The following is a 25,748-nucleotide window of genomic DNA, read 5'->3' on the forward strand; positions in this document are numbered from 1 at the left end:
CAAATGGTCAGACTTGTGATTTAGGAAGATCTATCTGATGGCTGAAATTCAATGTGCTGCCAACATCTGTTGGTTTTACCTCTTAGCATCTCTCATGTTCTCTCCCATCTCTCCTCTGAAACTGCCAACACACTGGTGTAGATGCTCACCTCCTTATGCCATTACAATAGCTTGCTGATTGGACTCCTTCCCTGGTCATTCCCCATTCCAGTCCATCCTCCTCTCCATTGTCAAAGTGGTCTCCCTGAATTTCAGGTCTGATTCTGCCATGCCTCTACTCAGTTACAATCCAGTGACTCCCTATCACCTCCATGATCAAATATCAAATCTTCTGTTTAGCATTCAAAGCCTTTCATAACAGCCCTCTTACTACCTTCCTAGTCTTCTATCTTACACCCTGCTGGTGGAAGATGACATGGTCAGACATGGGCTGTAAGAAAATCACTTTGGTGGCTGAATCTCAGAGGATGGATTGGAGTGAGGAGAGACTTGAGGCACGCAGACCCACCAGTTGGTTATGTCACTAGTCCAGGAGTGACGTGATGAGAGCCTATATTGTGGTCATGGCGGTGTCAAAGGAGGGGTGCTATGAAAATAGAATCTCCGTAATTTGTCTACCGATTAGAAAATGGGGGGAAGGGGATGGGGAATGAGAGTGAGGCTGAAACCTAGATTGTGAGCCTGGATGGTTGAGAAGATGGTGGGACCCTCCACATTAATAAGGGGAAGTTAGGAGGGAGGGAGGGTTTAGGGGGAAATGTAATGAGTTCAATTTTGGACGTCTTTAATTTTTTTAAAGTTTTATTGGTTTTCTTTTTACATTACAAACATTTACAGATTATTCCCACTTCATGAGAGATCTCATAACAAAGTAAAATGGTTAAGTAAAATTAATATTAGAATGATCTCATCTGAAAGGGCGTGCAACATTTCACATCTGTAACTCTTCCCTGCCTCCCTCCTATCTACTGATTTTAATTGAGAGAAACTCCACCCAAGTACAAGAAGTAGAAAAGAAAAATTGCCTGTAATGCATAAGCATAGTCAAGCAAAACGCATTCCCCCGATGGTTGCATACAAAAACCTGTCTCATTCTGCCCTCTATCATCTGCTGTCTGTCCCACTGTCACATATGGCACGTTTCGTTAGAGATCCTCTGAAATCATTAATGACCGTTGTGTTACTCATAGTTCTTAGACCTTTCAGTTCTTTGTTTTTATACTGTTGTTCATGTATAAATTGTGTTCCTGGCCATCAGTTTATAAAATGCTCAAAATTCTTCACTATTATAATATTGACGTCCTAGCATAAATTGTCTGAACATGCTCATTTCACTTCATATCACTTCAAGCCTTCCCATGCCTTTTGGACGTGGCTTCTTTCCTTATTTCTTAAAGCACAGTAGTATATTCCATCACATTCACATACCACACTCATTAGGTCATTCCTCAATTGAGGGGTATCCCCTTAGTTTCCAGGTTTTGTGGTTTTTGCCACTACAGAAAGATGCTATGGATGTTTTTGTACACAAAGAATCCTTTTCTTTTTCTTTGTTCTCTTTTGGGTGTAGGCCTAGGATTGTCATAGCTGGGTCAAAGGACATGCACTTTGTGTAACATTCCAAATTACTATTCCAATTCAAAATGTCCAGTGGGCATTTGGAGACATGAGACTGGAGGTCAGAGTTAGATAAATACATTGAGAATGTTCTCCATAGAGATAACTGTGTCTGTGGGAGATGAGGAGACAAGAGGGACTGGGATAGAACCCTGGGGGACATCCACAGTTACTAGATGGAGCTTAAGTAAAGAGACAGAAAAGATGACCAAGAAGGAGTGATCAGATAGATAGGAGAACCAGGAGCGTGTAGTGCCCTAGGAATCTCGTGAGAAGAGAGCATGCAGGAGATGAGGGTGGTTGGCACCCTCAAAGTCAAAGAAGTCAAAGACTTCAGAGAGGTCAGGAAGAAGGAGGACTGAAAAAAGATTCATTAGATATGGCAATGAAGAGGTCATTGGTAACTTTGGAGAGTGCAGTTTGGGTGGAATAATGAGTGTGGAAGCCAGACTGCCAAGAGTTAAGAAGAGGAGAGGAAAGGAAGTGGAGGCACCAAATGTGATGCACCTTCTCAAGATGGTTAGCCACAAAAGGCAGGAGAGATATGGGATGATAGCTATGGGGGATGGATGGATCCATGTGAGGTTTGGGGGGGGGGTGAGAGTGACATAAGCATATATGACATATATATGTGACATATATATATATGTGAAATCCTGCAAAACATATTTCCATATTAGCCATGTTGCAAAAGAAAACACAGACCAAAAAAAGAGAAAGTTAAAAAATGATGCTTCAGACTTCACTCCTCTGGAGGTGGATAGCATTTTTCATCCTCAGATCTTTGCAACCATGTTCTGCTTAAACCTTGGTGCCCAGAGTCAAGCACAGAACCCCACAGAGGCCCAGTGAGGGTAGAATACAGAATCCCCATTTGCGTTTACTTTCCCTCTTCTAGTACCTTGGCTAGCACACTGTTGACGGAGTAATTAAGAAACCCAGAATTCAAATCTGAGTTCTCCGACTCCTGACTTAATACGCCAGCCACTATTCTCTACACCCCCCAATCTTCCTCACTCTTCCTCATCTCCACTTCCCCCCCAAAAAAGCAAGGAAGAAATGACAGGCAGTATGATAAACATAAGATAATAAGTGTTTTATTTGTGCCACCCACAGAAAGTAAATACACTTTTACATAAAGCCACTTAACGTGTAGAACAGTAACCGTCTTTTTTAGTGAATATATGATAAGAGTATTTTAAGGGGACATTTAAAAGCTGCATACATTGCTGATTACATATAACATTTTACAAACTCCTTATTTGTAGCAGCCTCAAGACTTTCTTGTTTCTTTAACTAGCCAACTAGCAGCAAAGTTAATTATACACACATATACATAACTATCATTGCAAACACTCAGTAGATGTTCCCTTCCATGTTTTGAGTCACACCAGAGTCTTTATCATATTAACAAAAATAGCCTGGAATCCCTGCTGTTGAGGAGAATGAGGATGGCGGATTGCTTGAGCATGGGAGTTCTGAGCTATAGGAGAGTGAAAGCCTCTTGGGTGTCTATCCTAAGTCCAGGAACTCTAGGCTATCTAAGAAAGGGATAACCGGCTGAAGTGATACAATAGGACTGGTCACTGCGATTCCAGCCTAATTAAGGTAGGACAACCCAGTCTCAAAAAAAAAAAATCTTTCTATATAATGAAGGTCTTACCAAAAAACAAAAACAAAACAAAACAAAAAAAAGGTGAAAACTCTAAGTACATAAAAATGACAAAGGACCAAGCACCCCCAGGTACCTCAACAAATGGGTGCTGGGCTTGAATTTTACTTTTTGTCTATTGGTTTCAGGAAAGGCACATTATATTAATTGGGTTTTTTTGTTTTCTGGTTTAAAAATTCAGATGAAAAATGCATGGAAGTTTCCAGGAGGTTTGTCAGAGCCTGGAGAGGATATTGGTATGTGTCTTGTTCTATTTTTAATGGCCTAGAATGAGGTAAGGAAATCCAAGCAGCAACCATCCAGCATGCTTAGCTAGTGAATATGATTTGGAAATTTCTGATTGTTACAAACTGGGTGAGATGATGGAGAAGTTAGCTCTGGGTTAGATAGAAAATAAAACGCAAATTCTGTGGAATCCAATAACCACTGATTAATCTACCACAATGTGCCAAACTCTGTGTCAAATTTTCCAGGGATCCAACAAACAAAATAAAAAATAGTCCTTGTCCTCAGAGTTGAGGCTACATGGCTGAATGAATGAGGCCCTGAACTTGGAGTCAGAAGGATCTGGGTTCAGACTCCAGATACCAGCTAGCTGTATGACCTAGGGCAAATCACTTACATTCTCTGGGTACCTCAGTTTCCTCATCTGCAAAATTGGAGGCTTAGATTCAATGATTGCTAAGACTCCTTCCTGCCCTAAAGATCCTTAATCAGTCTGTCTGATCCATATTCTGTTTGGACTATATTTATTCATATTTTTCTACTGAGTATGGTTCAGATCCGCCCAACCAAAAGTAACCTGTAAAAGAATCCTGGAGAACTTGGGAGGTGGTCAAGAAATAAAGATATCGTTATCACTCAAGTTTGGCATGCAGGTCTATCTATGAGAGGACACAACTCTCCCCTCAGAAGGCAGAAGCGGGTGAAGTGGTCCACTTTCACTCCCACTGTGGACCAGGCACCGGGCAAAGCATACTTCATTCCAGTAACAGAGCACTGGACAGTGGAATCCTGATGAAAGATGGTTGCCCAGAGATGATCAGTCACTGAGACCTGGGCCACTTTTTGGTGTCAGGCCTGGAGCTAAGATCCTAGTTAGAATATATTGGTAGACAATTGGAGGGATCCCTCAACTAAAAACACCAACCTCATTTTATACAAGTTCCTGAAATTGATTTCATTTGAAAAACTGCTTCCTTCTTTATTACTGCCCCAAGACCAACATGTCAGCCAGATAGACACATCTGTAATCTATCATCATGGCCGGGGGCAGAGCCAAGAAGGACTTGCATCCAATTGAATTATCAATAACTTTCAAGCTTCTATCTAGGTAGAGTGGGCTCATTGTGTCATCTGGACACTTCCCTCCCAAGTCACTTCCCTCCCAAGGCTCTAGGCAATGACAGTCTAAGACAAAATTACAAAGACCTTTGTTGACTGGTAGAGGGAATCTACCATATCTATAAAATTACAGGTCTAGCCCTTATCTCCATAGATTGTGTTGAAATATAGCAATAACCTGGAAATCAAATGAAACTCTGATGAGTTAAGGACAAGAAACACCAAGAAAGTATATCTGGTCACTGGACCCAGATGGCCCAGGAGGAGAAAGTGAGGCTGGCGACTTTGCACAGCGCTGCCTCACTTAAATCCAATTCACTTGCATGTCATGTCATCACTGCCCTGATATCATGGTCCTCTTTGAGACAAACAGCAAGATTACAAGGCAGCATCTGGGACAGATCAGACACAGAACATCAGTGCACTTGAGGCACAGGGAAGCCACACACACACACCACCCCCCCCCCCGGGGCAAACATAGGAAATTCTACCAAGTTTCTCCCCATCACTGTTAAATACATATCACATAACAAAAACGACAACAGTCATCATCACTTCAGCATCATCCCATAAAGGGCTTGACATAGGTAGACCTCACCTTGTATTCATGAAATGCAGCAGTATAAGTGACAGAAGATGGTTTTCCATTTCCTCTTCAGACTCACAAAATGTTCTTTCTGGTTAGTTTACAAACAACAGCAGAACAAGAAAATCAAGGAATTTCCTTTGAAGCAAAACTGAAATCTGTACTGTTGTGGGAGGAGTTTCCTCCCGTTGGAGGGCATGACGTCCTCACATTATCCCAGATGAGTTCCATACCTATGCATTAGCCATGCGCACTGGACATCCAAATACCTGCTTGTTCTCATTTCCCCCGTCAATTTTATAGACTAAACACTATCATTTTGCTTAAAGAATGACTCTTGATCATATGGAATTTTGGTTGTTTAGACGTCTGCAAGGTCTCCATTGCCCCAGGACCCCAGAGTTCTCACCCTCCATGTTATACAAGGGCCAAGGCTATAAATTCAATGCCAATCTCTCTGTGTAGGAGTAGGAAGGAACAATTAAGGCACTGGATTTTTAACTTTAAAATGCTTTCAAAAATAGTTGCTTTAAAAGAGTCAAGAGTAGTTTAAATAATAGAAGCTCCATGGCCTCGAATGATGAGTAAGGAAAACTCAGCCATTTAGCTCATTAAAAAACTAATTGAGTTTTCCTAATTATATTCTGGGTTTTTTTTTTTTTAAGAATATCATTTCTAAGTCTGTCTGGTCTACAGTTAACTCTCAATTATAGCAGTTAATGTAGGAGAACCTATGGGTTCATTTAACAAGCGGAGACTATATCCTCCATCTTCAAGTCCCTAAATCTACCCCTTCCCGCCAGCATTATTGAAACAAGAGCCCGAGTAATAAGGAAGGCAGGGAGCTGGAAGGACCGTTTCCAGGAAGAGCCCCCGGGGAGATGCGGGAAGTGAGACATTTTCTTCCACTCCTTCCATGCCTAGTTTCCAATAACCTTCTTGCTCGACAGCCAGCAGCAGTGGAAGCAATTGAAAAAGCATTTTAAAGGAAACCAGATGCCTAGAGCCAATGGGAATCAAGGAAAGGGGATGGTGGTGAGTGGGTTCTGCCACATACTGGATATCACATTAATTTCCTTTCTCTGGTCCCCTTTTTCCTCATCTGTAAACTGAAAACCAAGAGAAGCAGACCTCCAAGGACCTTCCTAACACTAGCTCTTTGGGTCCTATGATGGCATCCAAGTAACAGGCCTGATTAGTTGGGAAACATGGCCCCATCCTTGAGTGGTCAAAGAGAAGGAGAGACAATCTGGGTAAATCCTCCCAGGAATGTTTGCTTAGAAGAGGTTACTCCTGGGAATTCATGCCCCCCAGGCATGAAATAACTACCTTCTGGGTCTGACATTGTACACCTGCCTTTTCAGGTTCTCACCTTGAGTGAGATAACCTTAGCCTAAAAGGCCTAGAGTCTCCCATTGCATTTTGGGTCATCTCCAGTCATCTTGATGAATATTCAGCCACTGGACCCAGATGGCTGTGGAGGATAAAGGGAGACTGGTAACCTTACACAGCCCTCCTTCACCCAAATCAAAGTCAACTGCAAGTCATGTCATCATCCCCTGATGTCATGGTCCTCTTAGAAAACAAAGGACAAATACAACAACAGCAACCTGCATACCTGCCCAAATTTGGGCAAGTCACTGACTTGTCTGGGCCTTGGGTTTTCTTCATCTCTGTTTATCTAGGTTTGGAGAAGACCAGCTCTGGGATTCCTTGTAGCTCCAAATCTAGAATTCTAACAATGAAATCCATCACATTTACTTTCAGTATTTCAAGAAAGGATGTTAGGAAAAAACAATGTTGTACTTGAAAAGTGCTGTTAGCTACACTTATCTAGAAAGACATTGAACATTAAGATAAGTAGTAAATGGGACATGTTGGTGTTGGTTACATCCATTTGTGTTCCTTCAGATCTTGGGCCTGGGCTAGGCTAAGGAGGCAGGAGCTGCCTTTAACCAAAGACAAAAAGAATGTGAGCTTTCCTCCAGCAAGTATGGAGACATCCCCCATGGGTCAAGAGATGCAAAGGACAGAACGGTCACTTGATAGTTTAACAGCAGCATTTTGTAATGAGAGAAAGAGCACTGAACTAGGAACCAGGAGATGTGGCTTCTAGCCCTGGCTCACATACGTAACCTTGGATAAATTCCTTCTTCCCTGTGGGCCTCAGTTTTCTTATATGATGAACAGAGGGGTGAGACAATGCCTCTAAGTTCCTCTCCAGCTTTAAGATTCCATGAGGACATGAATCTGTTCATGAAGGCTGGACAAATTGGGTCTTTTTTTCCCCTCTTGTGTAGATGACTCAAGCTTGGGTGGGCATTGGGCACAGGTACCACTCACATTAAAATAAGTAGTCAGGACCCTACTCTCTTGTTCCAGATGTGCAGAAATTGACTTCTCTGGCGATTCACTGGATCAGCCACTTCAGAAAAGAATCCCAGTTATATAATCCATCATAAGAAAGTCATTTGTAGATCCAAGATGACTGTAAAGGACTTATCATGAAAAATGCTATCCATCCGCAGAAAAAGAACTGATGGTGTCTGCATACAGATCGAAGCATACTTTCTTACTTTATTCTTTCGGGTTTTTATTTGGTCTATGCTCTCTTTTACATCGTGATTACACATGTATAATGTTTATCAATTGTTTGCCTCCTCAATGAGGGAGGTGGGGAGGGAAGGAGAGAATTTGAATGCTATTTTAAAAATGAATGTTGAAAATTATTTTTACATCTAATAGGGGAAAATAAAATATTAGATTTTTTTAAAAAAGAAATAAAGTCATTGTAGGTCTTGTCCTTCTCAGGATGTCCCCAAAGGCATCCTTCTTGACCAAGGGCATGTAAAGACTTTACTTGTTGGCATTGGGAATGTAGCCTTTAGAGCGGCAGCTATGGATTGTGATCCCTCAGACAGAAACATTCCACAAAGATGTGTGCCCACTAAGGTGATCTGTTGTACATTCTCTTTTCCCCAGGAGACACAGCTATTCGAGAGGTTTGGGAAGAGACTGGCATCAAGTCAGAATTCAAAGCCCTCCTGAGCATCAGACAGCAACATGGGGCCCCCAATGCATTTGGGAAGTCTGACATGTACATCATCTGCCGGCTAACGCCACTTTCCTTCCATATCAGCTTCTGTCCACACGAGTGCCTGAAGTGTGAGTGGATGAATCTCACAGATCTCGTAAAAGCAGACAACACAACACCCATCACCCACAGAGTGGCAAATTTGCTGCTTTATGGACACAGAGAAGGGTTTGAGAAGATTGACATCACTATGCGAGAACTCCCTGCTGTCTACAAAGGCCTATTCTATAAACTCTATCACAGGAAGTTGCCAGAGCCCTATGAAAATATAACTAGAATGAATTAAAATTCACATTTACAGCCTTCAATAATTTAAAGAGTTTATGGGGTCAGATGAATGCATAATGGACTTTGGGAGAATGATCACTAGATCTGTCTTTTCTACATTATTTCTTTAAGGATAAATGTGTTTAAAAATGTGCACATTTTCAAAAGTTTCTTATACCAAGGCAGCCAAAATCAAGAAAAGAGGGTGCTTCCTTCCCAGTTAGACTCACCCTGTGTCACAATGGACACACCAGTCATTTAGGGGATCTCCAGGGTCGCTGCTGCTGTTCCACGTTGACACGATGATTTAACTTACTCCAGGGTAAATAAAAGCTTACACTTTGGCCAAAGTCGTCCCAAATGAGCAAACAGGCCCATGTTTCTGTCTTCATTTTCCATCTTCTACCTCCTTTTGGAATGGAAGGAGAAACCAAGGACCCCATGCCAATCAGCTCTTAGCAGACATGGGGAGGAAGAGGATGGCTTTCTGCCCTGGTCCGGTCTTGGATCCAAGCTTGTACTGCCCAGTGCGTTTCAGTGCCACATACCAATTGGAATATTTCCTCGAGCGATAAGTGTTGTAGTTGTTGGACTCCAGGCGTTCAAAGAAGAAACACTCTTCAGTCACACATTTCTGAAAAAATAAAATGATTTCTATTATTAATGGTATGAATAACTCACATTTCTGGATGCTGAAGGGATTTAGAGAGTACTGTTCTCACCACTACCCTGGAAAGCACAGGGGAAAGCATTCTTATCTCCATTTCCTAGGTGAGGAAGCTGAGGTCTATAGACTAAATGGCCACGTCACACAGCTGGTAAACACTGGAGCCATATTCAGACCTAGGTGGCTGCTGACTACAAAGCCAGCCTTTCCTCTATGGCTGTGTGTGCCATCCCATGTCCTCTTCCTCTGCTTGAGTTGAGCTTTCACAGCATAGATGGGATTAGCTCCCTAATTCTGAGTGCCTACAGGGGGCCAGCATTATTTGTTTCTAAGGAAGACCCTTGACCAACAAGCAGGGTATTCTCGAAATGACACAGCAGATGTTTCTCCTGAGGAGAAAATCCATCTTGTGACCTCATAGTATGGTATGCTTCTAATAAAAGAATTTCCTGTTGTTCTATCATACACAATGGGGAATGTGGGAGGAAGAATGAGCTGCTGCTTTCTGGCACCCTTAGGGGGTGAAGCCACTCAGCTCTAGAAAAGAAGATGCTTTTTGGTGCTGCCAAATGTGATCTTTGGGAGGACAAAGGAGATTCAGAACTGAGACTTCATAGGGGAGGGAATTCCCGATGTGGAAGCTTCCCTCCCTCCACCAATGCAAAATGAAATCAATGAAATAACTCTAGGAAGCTAGGTAGCTCAGTAGATAGAGCACTGGACCTTGAGTCTGGAAGGTATGAGTTCAAATGTGGCCTCAGACACTTCCTGACTGTGTGACCCTGGGGCATTGCTCTGACTTTTTTTTTTTTAACTCTTACAAAAAAGGGATCATAGAATCATAGTTCTAGGTCTGGGAGGAGCCTTAATGGCCATTGGTGGAGGCCAATGAGGGAGGACCCAGGTCTTATGACAGGACTCGGTCAGCCCTCTCCACTGTACCACACTGCCTCATAAGCCTAGAGCACTTTTTCTTTCTGGAGAGCAAGTTTTACAGGGTACCCATTTGAACAACACAGTTTTATTATCACAGGCTCTTGAGGGGGGGATGCCATGAGAGCAGGGGCAAGTGGGAAGAACCAAACCTCTGGTGGGTGCCATCCTATCAGGGCTGACTGGTTTCTCCAAGGTTTTTTGGGGGTCCTCATCTACCAACAAGCAGCCTGTAGAAGTGGAGAACTTTGGTTCTCCCTCAAAGCTGCTGCTGCTGCAGGCAGCTCCAGACCCATAACTACATGTAGGCCCAATTCAGTAGTGTTTCTTACCACATCCACCCCTACCACTTCCCTTGGGTTTCCGGGGAGTGAGGGCTTTTTTTATCCTAGAATTGACCCACCTCAACACAGACAAATTTGAGAGGCCAGATGGCTGCCAGCTGTGGTGTGGAGGCCAGCCAGGAAACCCAGCATTGGAAGAGAGTAGGATGAACTTGGCAAGGAAGCTACAATGGCCCCTGAAAGAGGGGAGCTGGAGGGGGTAGAAAGGACTCTAACAACAACTAGGATAGCCTATTAAAATTCCCAACTTACAGAGAGGGGGGAGGAGGAGAGAGAAATGAAGAGAGGGAGAGAGAAAGGAAAAGAGAGGAAGAGAGAAAGAAAAAGAAAGAGAGAAAGGAAGAGAGAGAGAGGGAGAGAGAGAAGAAGGGGGGAAAGAGACAGTGGGGGGCAGAGGGAGGGAGAGGAAAGGAATATAACAGCTGTGGCCATCACTGCAGACAGGTTGATAAAAAGCTTCTCCAGAGCTAAGCCTGTAAGTGAACGACTGCCAGTCAACCAGCATTTATTTATTAAGGATCTGCTATGTACCAGGCCCTGCGCTGAACAGAGAGGCAGGAACGCTGTCCGTCCTCTCTGGAGCTCACCAAGGGAGGAGAAGCACTTAAACAATTATGTGCAAACATGATATTTGTCGTTGTTCCGTTGTGTCCAACTCTCTGTGACCCCATCAGGAGGTTTCCTTGACAAAGATACTGGAGTGGTTGACCATTTCCTTCTCTGGTTCATTTTATAGATGAGGAAACTGAGGCAAACAGAGCTAAGTGATTTGTCCAGGGTCACACAGTCAATGTCTGAGGCTAAATTTGAACTTAGGAAGGTGAGGCATCCTGATTCCAAGCCTAGAACTTTATTCAGAAAGAGAGGGAAGGGAAGGGGAGGGGAGGGATCAACAGAGGGAAGGCTCTAGAATCAAGGAAGATTGGGAAGGGCTTCCTGTAGAAGGTGGGATTTATTTGGGAGCTGAAGGAGGCCAGAAAGGCGGAGGGGGAGGGGAAAGCATCCCAGCAGGAGAGAACTGCTCAGTGACTTTCCGCATGTCTGCTGTTGCATCAGAAACAGGCAAAGACATTAAGATTTCTCCATCCCCTGTTTTGGACCTGGGCAGTCTGTTTGGCTGAATGATGCATGAATATGTCAAAGACTGTGTGTTCAGTGTGGAAACTTCCTCTACCAACACAGATAGCGGCCACCTGTTTGTAATGGCACAGGAATGTAGATTTAAGGCTGGAAAGCAACTTAGAAATTATTTAAAGAAACTGCAGCCCAGAGAAGTTAAGAGTTTTGCCCAGGGTCACAAACCTAGGTCTTCCTGGCATTCACTCAGGGACTCAGTCCACATTGCCACAAGAGTTTCCTGGGGTTCAGAGAGAGGGGGAATACTCCTCATCACACAGTTAATAAGTATAACGGGCTGGGATTCAAACCCTGGGTTTGTGACTTCATAGATGGAAAGTTGCCTGAGTCTCAGCGAGCTTTAGTGACTTTCTCAGGGTCACAGTGATAATTTCCCAAGGTGGAGCTATAAGTAGGTCTTCCTGATTCCAACTCGAATGCTGTACCCACTTTATGGAAGATGGAGGAGAATGCCACACTTCCCAAACAGTGCTAAGACAGACAGATCTGAGAACTCTTCCATCTGGTGCCAGGTTGAGCAACATGAATCCAAGGGAGCTCTTAGAAATGAAAAGACAACCTAGTCTTTAAGCCTATAAGCTTTAAGCTTTTAAGTTTTGTTGTTCAGTTGCATCCAACTCTTCATGACCTCACTGGGGTTTTCTTGGCAGAAATACTGGAGTGATTTGCAATTTCCTTCTCCAGATCATTGGGTAGATGAGGAAACTGAGGCAAACATGGTGAGGTGACTTTCCCAGGGTCACAGAGCTGGGAAGTGTCTGAGGCCAGATTTGAACTTGTGAAGATGAGTCTTCCTGACTCCAGGTTCAGTGCTCCATGCACTATGGCGCCACCTGGCTGCCTGCATTAGCATCTGTCCTCTTTCCTAACTGTCTTCTGGCCCTCAGAACGATCCTGTCCAGAAGAGCAGCAGGCACTGCATCCCTCTCCATTACCTACCACAGCTGGAGAGATTGGGGTTTATTATGATGTTTTTCTATTTATATCTCCAGCACTTGGCACATAGTAATAGCTGAATGTTCATCCATTCATTCATTTCCTATCCTACACCCTTGAGGTGACCAGCTCCATCCTTGACTAACCCCAGCCCAGAGACACTGAGGCTGCAGTCCCTGCCGTCATGATCAGTGGAAACTCGCTGAGTGACAGTTCAGTGACAGGCCACAGAGTGACTCGATTCCAGCAGAATCAGAACCATTCACTGAAATCCAGACTGGGAGAAGGCAGTCGTTCTCAGAGGATGGTGAATAATGCCAGGCACAGCCAAGTCATTCTGACAGAAGCTTGTGCAGTGGTGTCTCTTTCCATCTTCCCACCACTGCATGGGAGCCAAAAGAGGGCTGGGGCAGACACCATTGTGATTCACCCTCCATGTTTTGTCACATCCTGAATTTAAAAGCCTTTCTCTCCTCCTGGTCATGCCGAAAGTATTAACAGTTACAGCTGATTCACTTCCTTGGAAGGGGAGAGCACCACCTTGGCCCCTTTTGTCATTCATTACACACTCTATTGGCTGCTTACCAATGATCATTCAGAGGATCATGAGGTCACTGCTGGTCAGGGCGGGTAGAGATCAGGGTCAAGAACAGACAGAAGAAGGGGGAAACTGAAGGAAATCTCTCCCTCAAAAGGAAAAAGAAGAGAAAGTTGCCCTGGAGGCAAGTAAGGAACCTTGACTAAAGGAAATGTGGGAACTCAAGGAAGCCAAGAAAAGACATGAAGAGGAAAAGGGCACCTTAGAATTTCATCAGATACCAAAAGGGATTGAACCCACTGAACTATAGATTGGCATGTTTATAATAATAAACTAGTCAACAAAATATGGTTAGTGCTTCGAGTCTGCAAAGCTCTTTAACTCATTTAACAAGAATTCATTAAGCACCTACTATGTGGCAAGCACTGATAATGCAAAGAAAAACAGTCCCTAGCTTCAAGGAGCTTCCAAAATGGGTAAATGCAAAATATCTTGAGAAGGATAAAAAAGTTGTCTTCTCAGTACTCAGGGGATTTGCAGTGTCCAGAAAGGCCGAAAAAAACAACTTCTCTGAGATAAAAAATAGGGTTTGTCACAGTTGGCCAATACTTGAATCCTGTATCAGACTCTTTAGTATGGGACAGTAATCCCAGAATTTAGACATAGAAGAAACCTTGGGGACCATGTAGTCCAACCTTTTACAGAAGAAGAGACCAAAGTCCAAGAGGTTTGATGAATTAAGTGTCCAAGGTCTCATGGGGGTAAAGGACAGAACCAAGAACACTCCGATCTTATGGCTGCAAATTCAAGGCTCTTTCCGAGTCTGGGCTCCACTTTTTAGAAAATGTACTTAGCACAGTGCCTGGCACATAATAGGTGATTCATAAGTGTTAGTTGAATTACAGTGATTGATTTGATAGAAAATACTCAACTCTGTGTTCTTTTTTTTGTAATTAAATATGGTGAGTTTGTGAAATTATTGTTGTTTAATCATTTTTTCAGTCACATCCAACTCTCCGTGACCCCATTTTGGATTTTCTTGGCAAAGATCCTGAAGTGGTTTGCTATTTCCTTCTCTAACTTATTTTACAGATGAAGAAATTGAGGCCAACAGGGTTAAGCGACATGCCCAGGGTCACACAGTTAGTAAGTGTCTTCCTAAGGAGTCTTCCTGATTCCAGGAGCTACCTTACTGCCTTTCCTTTTGCTTTATTTTCCCTCAAATTATCTTGTAGCTAATTTTCTATTTAGACATTGTTATCCTATTGTAGGATAGAAGTTGTTTGAGGGCAGGAGACTTTTTCATTTTTATTTTTGGTTCTTCTAGTATCACAGAATCATAAATGCACATCAAGAAAAGAGTTTTGAGGCCTTTAAATACAACCCATTTTCCAAATGAGGAAACTAAAGCGCAAATATTAAGGGGTTTGTCCAGAGACCCCTAAATAATAAGTGTCTAAGGCAGTACCAGACTCAAAATCCATTGCCCAGTACACTATGCCAAGCTGTTGTTCTGTTACAGAAAAGATTTCTATTCAAATACAGGTTGGATTAGACACCTCAAAAGCTACTTTAGATTCTGTCACTGTTTAGTCTGATGCTTTGTCTGGTTTAGACCTTAATCATTGGGTTTGTTTTTGGTTTTTTAAACAAAGCAGAGTTGATTGCTGTCCAGGATGTGAGGCAAAGAAATTGAGTTTCAACAAAGGGTGGAGACCTCAAAGACAGAGTGAAGTGAAAAACGAGGCATATCATACTGACCACAGTTATAGAATAGAATCACAAAACTTGAGGTCTTCCACGGCCTTCTGGTCTACCACACACTAGACGGCATCACTACTATAGCCTCCCTGTCATACCAAGTAGCTGTCCAGCCCTTGCCTGAAGACCTTCACCTACTGAAGTGGCTCATTCTGCTTTGGCGACACTGATTATTAGGGTGATTTTCCAGACATGAAGCCTAGCTGTGCCTTTTGGCAACTTTGACCTGCTGGTCCTACCCTCTGGGACTAAATGGAGTCTAGTCCATCCTTCACATGACAACCCTTCAGAGATCTGAAGACAGCTTTCATGTCCGAGGGTTTTTCCTTCCCCTGGCAGAACATGCCCAGTTCTTTCAACAGATTCTCATATGACATGGACTCAGACTCAAGTTCTGCACCATTTTGATTGTTTTCCTCTATATACTTCTCAAACCACTGACCACAATACTCTAGGGCAAGGCTGGGCAAGGGCAGAGTTCACCCCTCTATTCCTAGAATCTCTGTCCATCTTAAGGCAGCTCAAGATCTCATTAGCTTTTCTGGCTACCCCATCACACTGCTTGCTGATTCACATTGAGCTAGGAGTCCACTGAAACCCTCAGGTCTATTTCAGAACTAGTGTTGTCTAACCATGCATCTAATACTTATGACGTTGATTTTTTTTGGAACCAAGGGCACAACTTTACTTTCATCCCTAATGAATTTCACATTGTTAAATTCAGCCCAGTGCTCTAAGTCATCAAGATACTTTTGGATCCTGACTTGGTCATATACAGTATGAACTGCCCTACTCAGCTTTATATCATTTGCAAGTTTGATCAGTGTTTCACCTGTGCCTTTAACCAATCACAGGGCCAAGCACAGATCCCTGGGGTACTCCACTGCAGACCTGCCGTATTGACACTGAATGATGAACATGGTTCTAGCATACCTGGCTAGACTGCATATCACTTCCCATAGTTTGGGCACCCAGCCATCTCTGAATCTGTCTGACGATTGTATTCTTGTCTGATCCACATCTCTCCTTTCTCACTATCCAAAAAGAAAATGAGGTTAACCTGGCATGAACTGTGCTTAATGAACTGAGAATATAGACCTGAATAGAAAATGGAACTTAAAAAATAAATGAAGGTGATATAAAAATAAAGTAATAAAAATAAGATTAAAAAATGGAGATGGATGAAAAAATAAAATGAGGCAACTGAATGAGATGACTTCTAAGGACCCTTCCTCAACTCTATAATCAGAGACAGGGAGGGAGAGTGTGGGAGGGAGGGAGAGAAAGGAAAAGAGAGAGAGAGAGAAAGAGAGAAATGGAGAGAGAGAGAGAGAGAGAGAGAGACAGAGACAGAGACAGAGACAGAGACAGAGAGAGAGAGAGATGGAGATGGAGGGGGGAGGGTTTTGGGAAGAGCTAAAAAGAGTGGTGATAATTGCAAAAGCCAGAGGACCCCACAGCATCTCTGCAGGAGTAAAAGAGAAGCACTGTGAAGATGAGTCTTGAGCTGAACCTTGAAGGAAACTAGAGACTATAAAAGGCAGAGGTGAGGAAGGAGAACATTCTAGGACAACTCAGCCAAGGTGAGTGGGATGCCCCCAGGACACCAGCAGCAGTTGTGTTAGTGGCCACCCCCTAGTTTTTAGGACAAAAGTGGGGAACCAAGACTATTATGTGTAAAACACTATCCAGATGTCATCAGTTATTTAGAACTCCAATATGAAGCGTCCAAATGAAAACCACAGAGAAGACGAGGCTAACACAAAAGTTTCCCTGGTACTTTGTCTGGACAAGTCTCTATCATGATACATCAACATTCTGCACAGCCCTCCCCCGCCTCTCAGGGCCCAGGCTATAACTGGGGTTTTATTTCTTTACTCCTCCTGGATTTATGCACACAAATATTTCATTGTGAAGGATGCCGTTTATTCTCTTTTGCTCTCTGTGGTCCATAGAGCTTTGAGTGAGGGCCTCACTTCTGGCTTTGGGAACGAGCGCCATTAACAGGAGGCTGCCACTTCCCCACCAATCTGAGCACCAGGGCAAACTCACTCCCCCTCGCTCTAGACAGATAGCAGCCAAGAAGATGGGAAAATACTTGTCATTGTGGTGACACAAACAGGGACACAGAATTTTCCCTTCTTGACAGTGAGTAATACCATTATAGAATAAGCCTCTACTTTGGTGTTAAATGGGCAGCAGCATCTAACCCCACCCTTTGCCCTCCTTTAACCCCACTCCACCCCCACTTCTTATGAAGTGGCAGTATGGAGCAGTGGATAGAACCCTAGACAAGAAGCTAGGAGACTAGGTTCAAATGCAAATTCTGACACTTATTAGTTGTATGATCCTGAACAAGGCACTGGAACTCTCTGTGCCTCAGTTGTCTTCTCTGAAAAATAAGAGCTGGGAAGGGAATGTGGACTTAATGGTCTCCAAGGCCCCTTCCAATTCTAGATATAAGATCTCAGGTAACCAAAGACAAACCTCCCCTCCCCTTAAACACAACATCCAGCTGCTGAAACAACCCCAATTCTGAGACTATAAATACAGAGGACAACATGTTTTCTGTATACTTCAAGTCCCTGGGGAAAGGCATAACAAGGTGACACAGTAGATAGAGTGGATAGACTCGTCTTCATGAGTTCAATTCCAGGTTCAGACACTTACTAGCTGTGTGACCCTAGGCAAGTTATTTAATCCTGTTTGCCTCAGTTTCCCCACCTGTAAAAAGAGTTGGAGAAGGAAATGGCAAACCTCTCCAATATCTCTGCCAAGAAAACCCCAAAAGGGGTCATGGAAAGTCAGACATGAAAAGACTGAAAAACCACTCAACAACAACTCCACCTGTGGGAAATGGTTCCTGTTCAACAGCCCACTCACCTCATAGAAATTCCCTGTGCCAGCTGCCTCTCCCTGTCAGGGTTTGCAACAATGTATGGAATAATCTTTCACTGACTTGTATTCTAAAGTATAAGAAGGTAGGTTGTCTTACCACAAGGTAAGAAAGGAACAAAAAAAAGTTACAAAGTAGCTCCTCTCGTCTCCTTGGCTGTCAGTAATAGTAGCCTGGAAGAGAACTTGGAAGTGACTAATCCAAAGGCCCAGACTTGGGAAATGAGTTATCCAAGTCCGGAAAGGTGGCAGAGCCAGCATTCAAACCCAAGTCCTCAGACCTGTGTGCTTTTCAAAACACCTTGCTACCTCCATTTCCCCAGCTGAAATTTTACTCCTCTCATATATTCAAACCATTAGTACTTAAGAACATAAAAAAGAAATCTTTTTGCTACCTATATTTCCAAGCCATAAAAAAATCAGAATCATTTATTCGCTTTGAAGTATTTAGTTTGCTAAGTTCCAAAGGCAAAACCCACACGCTAAGTAGAGTGTGCCCAGTTAGGTTTGCCACCTTTGAAAGGCAAACTTGGATTCATCTGTCTTTGACACACACTGACTGACTGACCTTGGACAGAACACGCAGACTCTTATTATTGCCTCAGGCAATTCTGTAAGATCATATGCTGCTCACCAGCAAATCTGCATTGGTAAAAGGAAATTCCACACTGGAAATTGCATAGTTCATTGATTCATTGTGTGATGATTTCATTGTTGTACTTCTGTATGCCAATGAAATCACAGGTCTGGAAGACTTCCTTCCATCCCCTATCCCACCCCCCCCAAAAAAAAGTCCATATAAATTAATTCTAATACAATTATTCAATATAAGAAAACTTTCAAAATTTGGGAGTAAAATATTTTTAGGTGATGACCGCTGCTACTAACTCTGAACATAGAAAGTAAAACATTTGGTTAAAAAGAAAGTAAGAACCATTACCTACCAGAGCCAGTAATCTGCCATCCTCCTTCATGGCAAGATAGCGGTTGGCACATACTCCCTTAATAGACACCACTCCTCTCTCTTCTGCCTGAAGTTGTAGTTTAACTGGGAAAAGAGAAAAACAAGAGGGGACAATGACTGCAGGGCCACTGAGACCCCATGCACCAGTGAGATGGAAGGGACCCAACTCCCACATTTTGCAAGAACAGCCAACTGGGAAGGAGCAAGGGGACCTTTGTCTCAGCCTCAACTCTGACATTAACCATTTATCTGACCTTCAGCAAGTGACTTCTCTCCAGGTCTTATCTAATTCTGATTTTTTTTTGGATGCAATTGGGGTTGAATGACTTGCTCAGGGTCACACAGCTAGTGAGTATCTGAGGCTGAATTTGAACTCAAGTCCTCCTGACTCCAGGGCTGCTACTCTATCCAGTGTACCACCTACCTCTCCTGGTATCTTTTTTTTTATGAAATTTTTTTAATGAAAGGATTCTCAGGTGCAGTATTATCTGAGATTCAGATTTCTGAGGTATAAACGTGTTGGGGGTGTAAGCTCAGTCTCATGTGGACAGTCTCAGGCAGGTAAAAGTGAGGACTTCTAAACCTTAGAGTTCTCATGAGGCCCCCCAGGGAACAGCTGGGAATTGAGGTGTGAGACCCGGGCTATCTCGTGCATTTCCGCCTCTTCCCTGTGGGAAACTTGCTGGGGAGAGCATCCCGCCCTTGAGATTAATCCATGGTCTGAGCACACCTATTGTTGTCTAAGGGCTGAGAACAGGCACTGTATTCAGGTGCAAACCATGCGGCGGGAGAGCTTAAGTAGGGTCAGGAAAGCCTGAAGGCGTTCTTAGCACTGAGGGGCCCTTAGAGGACAGAAGGCCCCTCTCCCCTCTTTCCTCTCCCCTCTCCCACTCCCACTTCCATTCTCTTACTGTAAGATCTTTGCCTCCTTGGGAGGAGGACTCCTCTCTCCTGAGGAAGAATTCCCCCTGCACATGTAACCAAGACCCTGAATAAAGCCTAACCCTTGTTCGACTCTGGAAAGTCTCTTCTCTCATACATTTATCCAGTTTGGCCAGCCGAAGACCTGCCACAGGTAAGGAAAGACTCAGGTAGCCCTTAGGCCTCTAGGCCTGACATAAACGCTCACATGGAAAATTCACCAATTTAGGTGGGCATCTGCACACCCCTGAGTACAACTAACTAGTTACATGATTTATTCGCAGGATATAGTACAGAAAGACACCTAAGAACTCCACTTATCCCCTAATCCCCTCATTTTTACACAGGAGGAAACTGAGGCCTAGAAGAAATTGCTTGTCCAAGAGCACACAGACACAGGACAGCCCAGATACAAATCCAGGGATTCAGACTTCAAATCACCCTGTGTTCTTTCAACTACCCTACATTGTCTCTCCTTAAAACAGGCATTCTTAACCTTTGGGGCCCAGACCCCTTTGGTTCATGAAACCTGTGGACTACTTCTCAGCATAATGTTTTTAATTGCATAAAATAAAATGCAGATTATTACAAAGGAAATGAATTATATAATATTTTTAATATGACAAGCTCAAGGACTTCCAGGATTAGGCCCCTAGTCTTAGATAATGATTTGGCTTTGACTTGTTTCTCCAGTCACTTCCTCTCTTCCGATTTCAGCCTCACAGCTCTAAAAGATATGGAACAAATGGTCTTAGGTGCCTAATTTCTTTCCTTGTATATTGATTGCCCTATTTGACCTAGCAGCCAAAGCATCTTCTAGAGCAGGACACTGGAGAGCAGAGATCGCAGGCAGATAGGAAGTCTACCTAGAACAGCGTCAGTACCTAAAAAAGCAGAGGTTCCCTGCTTTTGTACAGAAGGAGGGGAAAGCAAAATCTCAGAAGAGGAGAGAAGTGAGCCCCAGACTTAGGAGAGGATAGAGTTTGGAAGCGCAAACAACACACAAAGAGACAAGAGGAGCTTCTGAGGATCATTAGGGCCACTGCGCTGCTGCTGCTGCACCCAGGAGGCGGAGGGAGGCAGGTATAGAGATAGATGTGCAGCTGATGAAGAGCCGACTAGAGCTTCCATCTTTCTCCTGTCTTCCTGGGGAGTACCTATATCAAGTTTATCTGGTAATTCCCAGTTTCTATCTTAACATCGCTGCTCACTTCAGGCACCAAGGTAACACTCATTAATCCAAGGCTTGGTCTGAAAGTATTTCATCTGCTTAGGGCACTTGACGGGGAAGGGGAAGCTCCACAGAGAGCTTGGAGGACGTTGTGTCTCTCCCTCCCACCAGCCAACCGTTGTCTGGGGGTCCTGTTTTTGTATCGTTCTTGAGCAAAAAGAATTGCTACATCTTTAAATAAAGTGTTATTGGAACACGGAAACTGTGGATATAAGTGATTTCCCTTGCAATCTTTTTCTTTTGCCTCATGCATTTAGAAGCTTCACCCGGCTTCCAAAGGTGGCTATGACCCATCCATGATGATGAAGTCTAAGGCTAGCCCAAATTCTCACTTATGATATTAATTGTACTGAGACATCACACCACAATATATCACATTCCTTTTTTTAAACCTAATAACATTTTTCTTAATGATTTCAACAAGTTATCAACAAAATGTTCATTAAACAGAACAAGGATTAAAACCATTCAAACTCAAAGTATTCACACTTCGATCAAAAACACTTAAATGTTAATAGAAACATTAGCAAGGCCAACTTAAGGCCAACTTATTAATATTTGCTCGGAGTCCCTCCTGACCTCTCTTCTGTTTGTGCGCTGGTGTGTCTATTTACAGGCGATATTCACAAAGCCAACTCTGACATCACTTCAGGGCACAGAAGTTCTGGGTTCTGGAGGCTTTGCCAGTAACATGTAAACTCTAGAAGTTTCTACTGGGGAAAGTGGGGCTCTTAGCATAGTTGCTGCACTGAACTGTCTACTTTCTCTGGGCCAGACTAGCTCAGTATGGGCTTCTTGGTAACTGGACACAGTAATGTGAGAAAAGGAGGAGGGAGAGGGAGAGGGAGAGGGAGAGGGAGAGGGAGAGGGAGAGGGAGACAGGGAGAGGGAGAGGGAGAGGGAGAGGGAGACAGGGAGAGGGAGAGGGAGAGGGAGAGGGAGAGGGAGACAGGGAGAGGGAGAGGGAGAGGGAGAGGAGACAGGGAGAGGGAGACAGGGAGAGGGAGAGGGGAGAGGGAGAGGGGAGACAGGAGAGGGAGAGGGAGAGGGAGAGGGAGACAGGGAGAGGGAGACAGGGAGAGGGAGAGGGAGAGGGAGACAGGGAGAGGGAGAGGGAGAGGGAGACAGGGAAAGGGAGAGGGAGAGGGAGAGGGAGAGGGAGACAGGGAGAGGGAGAGGGAGAGGGAGACAGGGAGAGGGAGACAGGGAGAGGGAGAGGGAGAGGGAGAGGGAGAGGGAGAGGGAGACAGGGAGAGGGAGAGGGAGAGGGAGAGGGAGAGGGAGACAGGGAGAGGGAGACAGGGAGAGGGAGAGGGAGAGGGAGACAGGGAGAGGGAGAGGGAGAGGGAGACAGGGAGAGGGAGAGGGAGAGGGAGAGGGAGAGGGAGACAGGGAGAGGGAGAGGGAGAGGGAGAGGGAGAGGGAGACAGGGAGAGGGAGAGGGAGAGGGAGACAGGGAGAGGGAGAGGGAGAGGGCGAGGGAGACAGGGAGAGGGAGAGGGAGACAGGGAGAGGGAGAGGGAGAGGGAGAGGGAGACAGGGAGAGGGAGAGGGAGACAGGGAGAGGGAGAGGGAGAGGGAGAGGGAGAGGGAGACAGGGAGACAGGGAGAGGGAGAGGGAGAGAGGGAGAGGGAGAGGGAGACAGGGAGAGGGAGAGGGGAGACAGGGAGAGGGAGAGGGAGAGGGAGAGGGAGAGGGAGACAGGGAGAGGGAGAGGGAGAGGGGAGAGGGAGACAGGGAGAGGGAGACAGGGAGAGGGAGAGGGAGAGGGAGAGGGAGACAGGGAGAGGGAGAGGGAGACAGGGAGAGGGAGAGGGAGAGGGAGAGGGAGACAGGGAGAGGGAGAGGGAGAGGGAGAGGGAGACAGGGAGAGGGAGAGGGAGAGGGAGAGGGAGAGGGAGACAGGGAGAGGGAGAGGGAGAGGGAGAGGGAGACAGGGAGAGGGAGACAGGGAGAGGGAGAGGGAGAGGGAGAGGGAGACAGGGAGAGGGAGAGGGAGAGGGAGAGGGAGACAGGGAGAGGGAGACAGGGAGAGGGAGAGGGAGAGGGAGACAGGGAGAGGGAGAGGGAGAGGGGAGACAGGGAAGGGAGAGGGATGAGGGAGAGGGAGGAGGGAGACAGGGAGAGGGAGAGGGAGAGGGAGACAGGGAGAGGGAGACAGGGAGAGGGAGAGGGAGAGGGAGAGGGAGAGGGGAGAGGGAGAGGGAGACAGGGAGAGGGAGAGGGAGAGGGAGAGGGAGAGGGAGACAGGGAGAGGGAGACAGGGAGAGGGAGAGGGAGAGGGAGACAGGGAGAGGGAGAGGGAGAGGGAGACAGGGAGAGGAGAGGGAGAGGGAGAGGGAGAGGGAGACAGGGAGAGGGAGAGGGAGAGGGAGAGGGAGAGGAGACAGGAGAGGGAGAGGGAGAGGGAGACAGGGAGAGGGAGAGGGAGAGGGCGAGGGAGACAGGGAGAGGGAGAGGGAGACAGGGAGAGGGAGAGGGAGAGGGAGAGGGAGAGGGGAGGACAGGGGAGAGGGAGAGGGAGACAGGGAGAGGGAGAGGGAGAGGGAGAGGGAGAGGGAGACGAGGGGAGACAGGAGAGGGAGAGGGAGAGAGGGAGAGGGAGAGGGAGACAGGGAGAGGGAGTTGGAGACAGGGAGAGGGAGAGGGAGAAGGAGAGGGAGAGGGAGAGGGAGAGGAGAGGGAGACAGGGAGAGGGAGAGGGAGAGGGAGACAGGGAGAGGGAGAGGGAGAGGGAGAGGGAGACAGGGAGAGGGAGACAGGGAGAGGGAGAGGGAGACAGGGAGAGGGAGAGGGAGGAGGGAGAGGGAGAGGGAGAGGGAGAGGGAGAGGGAGAGAGAGAGAGAGAGAGAGAGAGAGAGAGAGAGAGAGAGAGAGAGAGAGAGAGAGAGAGAGAGAGAGAGAGAGAGAGAGAGAGAGAGAGAGAGATGAGAATACAGAATGGCCCCTCAGTTCTGTGCTGCCCCCTTCTGCTTCTGAAGTAACCGTGGTCAAAGAAAGAGGGTTAAGAATCACGTTATTTTTGGCTCCCCTATCAACATTAATTTAAATGTGACTGGAGGAACTGAATCATTTCATTCCTGACATTCCTAATATATAATGAAACCCGGAGAAAGAGAGACGAAAGTTGTAGTTAGATGGAAAGGTTTTTCTTAGCCAAAGCAGAGATAGTTTTAACAAGCATCCAGAAAGTTGGTCAATGATCATTTATGAAGCGCCTACTGTGTACCAAGCACTGTATTAAAAGCTGGAATACAGAAAAAGGCAAAAAACCTGCCTTCAAGGAATTCATAGTTTAATGAGAGATATTATGTACATTACTGTGTACATACAAGATATATAACATGTAAATGGGGATTCATTTCAAAGGGAAGGCACTTACATGGGGGGGGGGGGGTGGAGAGGAGTAACAAAGACCTCTTAGGCCTGAGAGTTGAGCTGAGTCTTGCAGGATGCTGCCAGGAAAGCCAGAAGGTAGAAATGAGGAGGGAGAGAGGATCAAACAGGTTGGAGCAGAATCAGGAAAAAGCAGTGTCACTAAAGCCTGGAGGAGAGGATGCAGAGAAGTCAAGAAGGATAAAGAGTAACTTCACTGGGCATTTGATTATTTTATATTGCAGTGCTCAGAACAAGCATTAAAAAAAACCAGCCAACATTTCCATGAGGCTAAATGAAGCCCACATGCCAGCTTTTGCTGTAGAGACCAGAGAGGCAGAGAAATGTCCATTTAAAAAATTGGTCAAGAGAATCAATGTATATTCGATACTTGATGTTCATGGCAAAAGTGAAGGGATGGCAAAAAATACGACTGAGCATTAGGAAAAGGTTTGTAGACTGGAGGGAAGCCTCATCTCCCCGTGTAATGAATGTTTACTTCTAGAAAGGAGTTGGAGCTACTGGATATGGCCCTGCTTGTTAGCAGAGGAAATGATTGGTTACCAAAGCGTGAGTTATTTGTGAATTAGCGCTCTACGCACCACAGAGTTGCTGGAGCAAAGATCAAAATCAATATATCAGAAAAATAAAAAATGAAAAACTATTATGCATGGTGGAGGCAACCCTCTATGGCTCATTTAAACGAATATTGACACTGAAAAATAGGAAATGGATAAAAGAACAAACATGAATTCAAACAGGCTATCACTATCCCTAACGAAGCTTAACTTATAAGCTTATAATATAACTGATTCTGTCAGTTACCACAACAAGAACAGGAGAGCCCAGAGGCCACGGCAGCTAACAAATGTTGCTTCTTATCAAATATCGATATTCTTTTATATGGGAAGCAAAAGCTAGTACTTCAGAGAGAAGTGATGTCTTCTTGGTTGCTTGTGTAAGAACGAGCTAACTTGGCTTCTGTTATTACAGGACCCTTGGAGGTGGGGGCCCCTACTTTTCCATCCCTCACCTGGCCAACTTCCTCCCTACCTTCTAATGTATTCCATTTATCTATCCCAACCAAAACCTCATTCTGTTCTTTCCTTCCATTACTCGTGACTTCTGGAAACCCTATTCTCTTGTTTCTTCATCTTAAATCTCTTCTTTTGTTCCATCTTCTTACACATGGAAACCTGGCTACCCGCCCCCCCCCCCCCCCAAAGGCACTGCATCTTCTCCATGCCTGCCAGAATGCCAGGTCTGGAGTAGATATATTTCTTGCTTCTTGACATCACCATTTCCAGACCAACCCTCTGCATCTCTATGATCTGCTTACATAACCTTTTTTGGATGTTGGTGGCAGCCATCTACCAGATAATTCCCTTCATTTCTCAAGGAGTCCAGTTACCTTTCTCAAAGGTTTCCCCTCCTCCCCATCCCCCTGACCCCACACTTGGGTTCT

At 45.0% G+C, this 25,748-nt stretch overlaps 2 protein-coding genes across 3 annotated transcripts in view; one reads left to right on the top strand and one right to left on the bottom strand.

Moving 5' to 3' along the window:
* The window catches only part of NUDT6 (nudix hydrolase 6), a 35,136-nt gene extending 25,892 nt beyond the window's left edge, over positions 1 to 9,244 (top strand). For both annotated transcript variants that reach the window (XM_072625110.1, XM_072625111.1), the window contains 2 exons: positions 3,471 to 3,525; positions 8,202 to 9,244. In XM_072625110.1, coding sequence (XP_072481211.1) covers positions 3,471 to 3,525; positions 8,202 to 8,599 — 453 coding nt within the window. In that variant the 3' untranslated portion in view covers positions 8,600 to 9,244. The remainder of the gene's footprint in view (positions 1 to 3,470; positions 3,526 to 8,201) is intronic.
* Positions 2,699 to 25,748, bottom strand: part of FGF2 (fibroblast growth factor 2) — a 65,460-nt gene continuing 42,410 nt past the window's right edge. Inside the window, exons 2-3 of the mRNA XM_072625112.1 lie at positions 18,736 to 18,839; positions 2,699 to 9,214 (exon numbers count right to left, since the gene is read on the bottom strand). Coding sequence (XP_072481213.1) covers positions 9,029 to 9,214; positions 18,736 to 18,839 — 290 coding nt within the window. The 3' untranslated portion in view covers positions 2,699 to 9,028. The remainder of the gene's footprint in view (positions 9,215 to 18,735; positions 18,840 to 25,748) is intronic.

The sequence above is a fragment of the Notamacropus eugenii genome, chromosome 7 (assembly GCF_028372415.1).
Source record: "Notamacropus eugenii isolate mMacEug1 chromosome 7, mMacEug1.pri_v2, whole genome shotgun sequence".
Classification (NCBI taxonomy): domain Eukaryota; kingdom Metazoa; phylum Chordata; class Mammalia; order Diprotodontia; family Macropodidae; genus Notamacropus; species Notamacropus eugenii.